At 45.0% G+C, this 10,413-nt stretch overlaps 1 protein-coding gene across 2 annotated transcripts in view; it reads left to right on the forward strand.

Moving 5' to 3' along the window:
* LOC109951598 (spectrin beta chain, non-erythrocytic 1) overlaps positions 1–10,413 on the forward strand; it is a 96,615-nt gene that overhangs the window by 28,491 nt on the left and 57,711 nt on the right. For both annotated transcript variants that reach the window (XM_020586197.1, XM_020586198.1), the window contains exon 2: positions 559–833. In XM_020586197.1, coding sequence (XP_020441853.1) covers positions 686–833 — 148 coding nt within the window. In that variant the 5' untranslated portion in view covers positions 559–685. The remainder of the gene's footprint in view (positions 1–558; positions 834–10,413) is intronic.

Genomic DNA, 10,413 nt, shown 5'->3' on the forward strand with positions numbered 1-10,413 from the left:
AGAGCGGTTTGTTTCTGGTGCAGTCTAATGTTAAGGTCCTACATCCACTCTGTGTATAGACCAATGTGCTTTGGCGTGTGGCCTTCATCAGGGTCTGTTCAAGCCACAAGCCAAACCCTGGTGTTGCTTTGGTTAGCTCGTAATGGTTTGGAAGTCTGCTTTGGATTGTTGGTGAATGTTTGTATAGCACTTTAGGTGCATTGCAGCACACTCAAAGCACTTTTTACACATTCACACACCGGCGGTGCAGCCACCAGTAGCACCTTGGGCTTCCGTGTCTTCCTCAAGGCCACTTCAACATGTGGACCAGAGTAGCCGGGAATCAAACAGTCAGCTCTACCTCCTGTTGTAGAAGCCTTTACGCTTTCACCTGCATCCAAGATGATGTGACGTTTAGTAGAATCCGTGCTTCCCTCTGGTTGTGCACCGTTTCTTTTGCTTCTCTTTCTATTGCTGACTCAGCAGGGTCCCTGGACAGTAGCACACAGCTGTACCCCTAAATTAGCACTGATCTGTCAGATTCTTCCACTAACGCAGACTCTGTTCTGATCTCTACAGGTTTTGGACCAACCAGTCCGAGCCGCTCTGAGTGCGTGCGAGGGTGTGTTTGAAGGTACCATCTCTAACAGCAGCAGGTGGAAGGACTCAGAGGTGGGGGAGGGGGAGGAGTCGCATCGAGGTCAAGATGACGTCGGTAGCGGCGGAGTACGAACACATGGAGATCCAGCAGCAGTACAGCGATGGTGTCAACAACCGCTGGGATGCCGACGACTGGGACAACGAGAACAGCTCGGCCCGCCTGTTTGAGCGCTCACGCATCAAAGCCCTGGCAGGTAGGACGCCGGTGGGCGGATGTAACTGTAGGAATTCCTGAAGCTCTCTGGCACTTTGGAAAGTTGAACTGATCCGATTTGGTGTCTCATTGAAACACCTGACTGAATGAAATGTTGAATTAGTAACAGGGTTAAATTTGAACCAGCTGAATTGATTAGAGCTAAATTTGAGTTAGCTGACTCCAAAATGTGCTTTTCCAGGTTTCATGATGAGGAACTGTGGCTGCTGAGCAGCAGAGCACACAGGTCCTCCGGATTCAAGGAACTAAATTAGCTGAGCAAGCGTTAACAGGCTCATTTTATCTGGCCGACATTATTAATATGGATTGTTGACCCATGTTCAGATCTGCCGTGCAACTCGTATCTGTGGCTCAGCTTCATCATGGTTTTGTTTCCTCTGTGGGAGTCTGAATGGTTCCAGTAGCCATTAGTTTGCCCTTTGTCCAGTAGTCACAGAGTTTGCCTCCACACAGTCGTTACAACATGGACATCTGTGGTGTGATGGAGAAGGAAAATAGGAGCTTTGGATCTGAAGCTTAATGAGGACACTGATATGACATGAGTCTGTGCTGCAGACTGCTTCCTCTCCGGCCCTCACACCTGCCAACAACCCGGAGCTAATCAGTGCTAATGAGGCTCATTGATGAGCTTCAGCCTGCAGTCAGGGACACACACCGACACGTTAAAGATCTCTCCTCTCATCTGACCTCATCCATGGCAGCATGTGGCTGCTGTGACCTTTGAACTTTTGGTTTAGACCTCAGTAGACTGCAAAATGGAGTCAATCAATTCATTCCATTAATTAATTAAATCGATTAACAAGTAAACAGTAAACGCCGCTGCTCATGATGGAGCATCTGTCTGAGCCAATCAGGAGCCGGTAGTCTGACCTGTGGCAGCAGCGCCCCCCTCAGGTCACATGGTGTGAGTGGGACGGACTCGACGTGTGAGGTTTTGACAACCTCTTAAAAATCTATAAAATAGTATTTAGATATATTAATAGTGTAGCACTGCAGTAGTGTAACATGGACAAATGCAGTGTTTTTATTTTTAGTAACAGTTTATTTGAATAGCCCTAAAAAGAAAAGTCACAGCGTCCTTCAAAATAAAATCCTGATAATAACCAAAAGAAAAACTTATTACAGTTATCAATAAAAAATGTACACACATAAAGAGATGAATGTTAATGTTAACACCCTGTGACTGTGGATGTAACATAACTGTCTCATGAGTAAGAACAAAAGCCTTTCTGCGGCCAATGCAGGAGCGACGTGACATGTAGATTGAATCCGTCAAATATTGCTTCAATTAGTTGTTTGCTCTGAAATCGGATTCAATTCCCACAGCCTGAAGTCTTCACACTGCACTTTACTCAGTGTGATGTGTAACAGTGTGGTAAGTGTTTTATCATTAAATATCAAATGGTTTTCTTATGTTCTTCAGTTGTATAAAACTAGTAATATAAATTATTTTTAATAGTACTTCGTTTCTCACGGCTCCTTTCACCATAATTATAAGATGCTTTAACTAACAATATTCTCATTTTAACCTCTAGAGTCCCTGCGTCCTCATATGAGGACCAAAAATGCATATGAAACCAAAGCTCAGGACTCTAGAGGTTAAGGCAGAATGTTAGAGATGACTGAGTCAGTGCTGATTGTTGTTCACATGCTTTAGTGAGAGGTGTGTGTGTGTGTGTGTGTGTGTGTGTGTGTGTGTGTGTGACAGTCTCTGGCTGCTGTTTTCACCCTGATGGTCGACTGCTCCCACTTCACTGAATAATTAACACCAGTGTTAAATATGCAGAAGGCTGGAGCTCTGTGGGCGTTTGCTTTTACTTTAAAGGCGGAGCTTTCCTGCAAATGTTCAGCTGCTGAGAGAAATGATCATAATGTTAATGATACTTAAATACCTAAAATGGCATTTGATTAGGGAGGCAACAGTTTGACACAATTAATCTGCATCTTTTAAACAATGTTGACCAAAGTGCTTCACATGAATAACATAAAACAATAAATACATGAATATGGAAGCAACACAAAAAAAACAGGCGACATAAAACCATAATCAAACAGAAATCAGACTCCACTATGTGTAAAACTCTTGTGAAATCCATAAGTCTTAAGCAGTGATTTAGAAGTCGCCAGCCGCACATCTTGGTCTCAGCCGTTGGTGCATGTAGTGCTGGTGTGTTCAGTGACCTCAGGATAAGAGCTTGGTGTGCACAGAGACAGAGGTGCTGGAAGTTTAAAACCTGCTCTACAGGATTCAGACGATCAGTGTTGACCAGTAGTTTGTGTCTGATTAAAGCTGAAAACCAAACCAAGATGTACCAAAGATATAAAATACTATTACTCTACATGGTAATGGGAGCATAAAGGTAAAGGCACCATGACTGTAACTTTATTTTGGAGGGTTCAGTTCCTGTTTTTTCAGGGGTCCACATGCAGCCTGGAAGCCGCCCGGTGCCACAGTCAGATCTGGGCTCTGTCGACCAAATGGGAGGGAATTATGTTTTTCTAATGCAGCCGATGGAGCGCAGACGTCTGAATGTCCAGCTCTCCTCTTCCTCCTCCTCCTCCGTGAAGCCTCTTCCTGTACACGCTGAGCTCAGCAGGCTGGAGGATGTGTGGGGTGATGACATTGAACTAGCACTGTATTGGATACTGTGCGTGTGTGTGTGTGTGTGTGTGTGTGTGTTGGTCCTTTGTTTCAGCTGTCTACGAGCTGAATGCCAGATTAGCTAAATGCTAACTAGTGGTTGTCAAGTAGCTGAAGAAGTTGTAGTATCAGCAGTAATTTAAATACCCACAGTTTTAGCTGTTATATTTTATTTACTTTGTTGCTCATGTAACTGGGGCCGTGCACAGCACATTAATTGCACCAGTGTAGCTAAAAGCTCGTTTTCATATCGTGGAAATGACGAGTAACGGCCAGGTATGGTGGATTAAAACCTCACACTTTGAAAACCAGTTCTACACAGTAAAATAATAGGAAAGTCTGAAAACAAAAGATAAAAAAACAACTTCAAAACAAACAGAACAACAGAACAGCAGGAGGAGTTGTAGTAACAGGAGCAGTTTCAGTAGTATCACTTTCTCAGAAGTACCTGTTCTACTAGTAGTAGTAGTAGTAGGAAGTAGAAGAGCTTTGAATTGTTTTACAAAATAAAGGTCACATGTAGAAATACTGATACTAAGGCGGTGACATAATAGATTAAAGGAAAGACAAACTAATTTTGATAACTGATAAATTGTTTGTTTGACCTTTTAGCTGCTTTTCTCACATAATTATAACCTGAAGACTTTAAAATGATGGTGAATGGAACCACGACCACTGGGCACGATCAGAAATGAGATGGAGGCTCCTTCATTGTTTCAGACGTCCGTCGCTGACACCACCACATCTGAAAATGCTGAGACCTGAACACCTCCTGTGCTGTCAGCCTGTGTCTATGTGTGTGTGTACATGAAGCCAAGTGCGTTATGCCTCCATATGATATCCTGGGAAACACAAAACCTCCGGTCGCCATGGAAACGCAGGCAGATCTGCTTACAGTGAGGGCAGAGACAGAAGGAGAGTGTGTGTGTTTGGTGTGTGGCCCTCACTGATGGAGCTGCAGTAACCCGTGGTGTGTTGCTGCGTGTTAAGTCACTAAGTTGCATGTGTTAAATTTGAACTTATTTGTGTCCCACTTTGACATAAAGGCTTGTTTGTTCAGCATTAACATTAGGATCAACATCGACATTGTGATGAATCACGCCTCAGTGTTTGGATGTGGCCTCTGGCATCCATCGACCTGTCGGGACCTTGGCTGCGGCCCTGTGGCGTTTCTGGTAACTGTTTATTTTCTGTCCTCAGATCAGTTCAAAATAACCACAAAGAGGTTGTCAAGGCCATAACAGTCTGCTCCTAGGGCAGGAAGGCTTCCAAGCATCAATACATGTCCAGGACTGAGCCAGAAGTGCCTTCTAGTGTCTGATCCCATCTGAACTTAACAGTTCAATCACATAACTTTCCCTAAAACTACAAATCTTTGTTTATATAGTGTGCAACCCTGATAAGATAAGGATTAGATGAGATCAGTGCTCTTCACCGTTTCCTCCATGGCAGAGAAACTGGTGAAAGCCACTGCTGCCACAAATCACCTTGGCCATGTTATTTTCAGTGTGATTTGAAAATGTGCTGAGTTCCCCTGCTCATCTCGTGTCCCTTTCTTTTTCCTCCTCTGACCACCTGCTAGTCTGCTTCTGAATCTCAGCTGCTGCTGCTCTGACTCTTCGGTGACTCACTGCCTCGTTTTTCTCCATCTGCTCTGCAACTTGATTAGAAATCAGTCTGTTTTTAGTGTCGGTGCTCCATATATTAGGCAACATGAGACATTACAACAGGAGTGAACCACATTGGTTTGGACCTGTTCCTCTTTATTTCAGTAGCAACATTTATAAAAACTAGAAGCCCAAATATAAATGACTGCTCAGCGTGGACCACATTACACCAGCCTGTTTATTTAGCTAGCAGTACGCTGACATTACAGCGACGCAGCAGCGAGTGAAGGCTCGCAGCGCACACCGCTGTTTTATGGATGAACACTACAGACGTCTTGAACATCAACATGAACAGCTTCTTAAGGAGCCTCAGCTTTTCCCTGTGCACGTGAACTGAACAAAGCCAGTGATTTGATGTCGTCCTGGGCTGTAAGAACTTTGAATGAACTAAATTAAATGATGGACTGAAAAAATAATGAATAGACAAACCAATATGGAGTCATAAGAGAAGCACAAGTTGCAGGCAGTGCTAGTGAGTCATAGAAACTAGATGAAACCCGGAGGGAAGGCGATCTGATCTAAAGCGCCCTGTCACCGAGGGATATGCAGCGTTAAGTACTGTATTGGTATGTATTTGTAAATGGACAATACTGACCTCTTTGAAAATGTGCACTGAAGCTTTAAAGTGACGCCGACTGACTCAGCCACTCGATAATTAGAAGCAGGAGCTGTCCTGGTTCCCCACAGGAGTGTGTGTGTGTCTCACTTCCTGTTCAGTTGGAGGAATGCTAGGAATGCTGGTGTGTCTCTCTTTAATGCGTTGACTTGTGGTTTTTAAAACATCAGTAAAGTGAAAGTGAAGATGCTTTTCTCCTTATCCCATCTCTTCTGGTATTTTTCTTATTTCATTTTCTGGTTTTTCTTCCTTATTTATATTGATTCTTGTTTTGTAATCTTTTTAAAATAAGATCAGTGAGAAACCTGTTTGATCTCAAACACAGAATCCAGAGTGTGAATAACAACAGCACAGCAGTAAAGGCACATTTTAGATAATTCAAGTAGAGTTGCAACAATGAATCGATTAATTGATCGACAGGAAATTAATCAACAACCGTTCTGATAACTGATGAATCATTTGAGTCATTGGCATTGTGGAGGATGCAGCATTTTTCACCATTTTCTGACATTTTAGATACCAGGCAATTAATCAAGTCAAGAGATTAGCTGCTTATCAAAATAAATGCTAAATATTGGAACGATACAAAGCAGTTGGATTCCAGCGAGTGTAACTGGGTGGGAGGTGAAGTGTCCTGTCTCTTCTCTCTCCCTCCTTTTCCCATTATTATTTTTTTAAGCTGGGATCAGATTTATGTAAACAAATAAGACACACAGCGGGCAGGAAACCGTGTTTCAGCACCTCTGAGGAGTCGGCCTGTTTCACTCTCCAACATGGCTGCTGCTGCTGGAGCTCTGACCTCACAGGAATGTGTCTGTGTGGTCAGGAGGGTGAGGCGGCGTGTCGGTGTGAAATTCACCACAGCACAGACACAAGTTTGAGCAGCTCTGGATTCAGCTTGTTGCGGCATCTCACCACTGAGCTGCTGCACACGTGTGATTTCAAAGAACGGGATCAAAATGTAAGAGTAACATGTCAAAGCAGCTGCTTTTCATACAGTGAAGGAGGAACTCGTGTTTCAGGATGTTTCATCCTCAAGACACCCACTGTGAGCAGTGTCAGTGGTGGAGCTCTGCTCTGGATGAATGGCGCGTTTGGTTTGTTGGCGAGCGCACCCTGAGGGCCTGAGCCACGAGGACACCAGATGACTGCGGGAAACGCAGCGTGACACTCGGCACGCAGGCACGGGGCCGGCAGAGCACAACGTGTGGTCACATCACAAAGCAGAATCTGGCTGTTTATCAGCTGCAGAAGTGTTTGCACATCTGTTGTCTGTTTGCTGTGACCTCTGACCTTTGACCTGCACACATATGGCTGCTGAAGCCGTTTCTGGTTTCAGGCACTACAACAAATCGGACTGCCGCATGAATCTTAAAATAACACTTTAAATTACAGCTTGGCGTTGTTTCAGAGTTTAGCAGTCTGTCATTGAATATAACACATGCTTCCAGTGTGTGACGGTGGAGAGGCGTGGGGAGAGAATGAGGACGGCACAGGACAAAGGTCCTTTGTTGAACCAAAATGTGCCCATCTTGTATTTGGAGCAAGGTTTTACACCGAGGCTGGTTTGCAGCAGAGAAAAGTGGAACATGTCCATGTTGGTCTCACATTTTTCACAAAAACACTGGTTGGGGACTCGGCACAACAGATGTGACCACAACATTGTTATGGCGAGCGTGTTGAAGAAAGCTGCCTACTTCAGCATCCAGCAGACACAGATCAACATGCTCCTCCGTGCACAGTGTGTCCGTGTCTCTTGATGAGCCTCAGCCCAGTGCGCCCTCTGTTTGCTCTGGGTTTGGTCTCCACCACCTCCTGAGGGAAACCTCAGGTGCTGGAGCTGCTAAATGTTCCACTGTGTTCACCAGCTGGTCTCTGACCGGCTCTGTCTGAGCAGGTTCGATGGAAACATCCACCTGAATGACTCAGATGTCACAAAAACTGTTTCTGTCTTGTAATGATCTCCATCAGATCTGAGCCTGAACATAACTAATGGAGTCAGAAAGAAGCCACTCACCTTTACTCTGTGAACAGCCTCCTTCACTGTGTCTGAGTCAAAGTGAAACTCACTCTGGGTGGAGCTGGCGCACTTTCATTCAGAAAGTCAAAGGTCATGTTTGTGCAGTGAAGATAAGAAACTGTGATTCAGTGAGAGGAGGAGAAGTGAAAAAGTAAATACAGTATGTGTGTATTAAATAATATCAGGCTGCTGTAACCTCCTCGCTTTCACTTCCTGCTGGCCGTGTTTTTGCTCTTCTGCCATCTGCAGTTGTTTCAGGGCCACATGAATTGTCTGGCCCCCATGACCTCTGAACTCTCACCTCCCTGTTGCTCCGGTGTCTAATCGGTGATGCAGGAAGTGAAGCTGATTGTCTTTCTCTGCTCAGTGTTTTCAGTAAGATTGGACATGTCCACCCTCTTCTAAGCCTGCACATCTGTCACATCTGTACGCTGTAAAAAAACAAAAGAACAAACCCGAGAGGTTGAAATTTAACTTGATTTCTTATGCTTAGGTTCTGAGGCCTACAGCTTGTTTATACCAAAGTTCATAAAGTTGGTGTTTTTACAGTGGTGACTGTGTGTGTGCGTGGTGTTGATGGACAGCAGGCTCAAACAGGAAGTGCTGGCAGGACTCGGACAGGAAGAACATCTCCACAACAGGTTCTAATATTAGAGCTCAGATATTCTCAAGATGTTTGTGTGTGTGTGTGTGTGTGTGTGTGTGTGTGTGTGTGAGAGAGAGAGAGCTCAGAGGGAACATGGAGGGATCCTGAGTCCAACACACTCCACCCTGTTTCCCTTTTCTTGGTGCGACTCGCCCGCTCTGCACATGCACTCTATCTTCTCTTTCTTAGCATGAAGAAGCTCTGTTGAATGAGTATTTTCTCTCCTTTTTCACTTGTTTCCACCAAAGAAATGATCATTTTTCACTGACTTGTCACTGGTCTTATGAACTTCATCATAACCTCTGTCTGGCAGATGTGCTGAGAAGAAGAGCTTGTTGTCTGACAGGCCTATTGATAACTGTGACACGGTGACTGTTAGTGGTTACGCTTTCAGCAGCGGCTCAGTTGCCTGATGTTTCTGGCTCAACAGTGATTTGAGGCGCCTTCGTGGCGTCCATGTCTGCTTGGCTGCAGGATCTGCATGCAGCCCAATGTTTGACACTGAACGGTTCAAGCAAGCAGAAACTGGATGCTGATGTTGTGCAACATATGTTCCGTGCAACGTCCTTGGTCCTCTTCTTGTCAACAGATTGACTTTTCCATGTAGAGCCAAATGCAACAAACAAACAAGTTGGCATCGTGTGTGCATCACATGCATGTGTTGTCCTGGAGGACGATTGTTTTATTGAGATTAAAAATGTCCCTTAAAGGAAGGTGCAGCCCAGAGAACGTGCACTAAATCACAGATATAACACACACATGAAACATACAGTCACACTTGTATGAAGATTGGGACAGTGCCCAAAATGGCCTCCTCGGCCAAATACAAAGGTGAAAAAACAAAATTACGAATGAAGGTTCAAATGTGTCAAAGCTGCAATGCAGTGAAAACCAAATGAATCCATTTTACTACATTTAAGTTGAACTTGGAGGCCGTGTACATTCCTATATTTCCTCCATCTTTGCCTCTAAATGCCTCCTACATATGAACACAGGCTGTTTTTGCAGTATGAATCGTCACACTAGTCTTTAGAATCTGTCATGTTACTCCTCTCATAAACCATGAAGCTGTATCTGTTTGGCTTTCTACACTGTCAGCTGCTTTTTAACAGGATTCTTCTTCTGAGTCTTAATTTTACCCTCAGTGTGAACAGAAGCGCTCAGCCTTCAGCCCTCCCTCTTTCTCTCTCCCTCCTCCCACTCTGCTCTTTATGCTAATGACTTGATGACATCACAGCTAAAAGCCAGCACTGTGATTGGCTGCTGGGCAGAGTACTGCTCCTGCTGGCGGCCCCTCCTCCCTGGACGCTGTCTGCGTCTGAAGGTGTTTTCAGTGTCTGAGCTGCTGCTGCACACCGGAGGACAGACCCACGCTTTCACTCTCTACCTCCCCCCGTCTCTCCCTCTCTCGCTCTGCTGCCTGCTCTCTTCCTCTCACGACAGCCCTCTCTGCTCCGCCGTTTCATTGTGCGGGGTCTTCAGGCGGGGGTGTGTGTTTGAACGGAGGCTGGGTGGAGGATCCTGAATGGAGAGAAGGTTGATGTCTGAAGACGGATGCACGGATGGATGGATAGAAAACAGAAGCATGATGCTGCCACTGTTGTCGCCGTCGTGTGTCTGCTGAGCAGGCGATTTCAGCCCCCACGCTGGTGAAGCAAAGAGAGAGAGGGACTCTGCAGTTCATCTCCTGTGTCTCTCACCCTCTCACCCGTCCTGCTCTCTTGGACGTGTATGTGAAGAGAGGAATTGTCGGTGTTGAGGATAAATCTGAAACTGGGATTATTTCTCTACAATATCAGACGCTGTTGTGTGTTTGGACTCAGGTTTAAATCATCCGAGTGGTTTTATCTTGTTAAATTCTCATTTATTTTCCTGGAAACCAGGTTTATCTTCTTGAAAACTTAAGTGAATTGTACTGGGCACACATTAATCTTGTTGGAAACTCAAGCCAGGCTTAACACAGCTGATGG

This window comes from Monopterus albus, unplaced genomic scaffold (assembly GCF_001952655.1).
Source record: "Monopterus albus unplaced genomic scaffold, M_albus_1.0 scaffold397.1, whole genome shotgun sequence".
Lineage (NCBI taxonomy): Eukaryota > Metazoa > Chordata > Actinopteri > Synbranchiformes > Synbranchidae > Monopterus > Monopterus albus.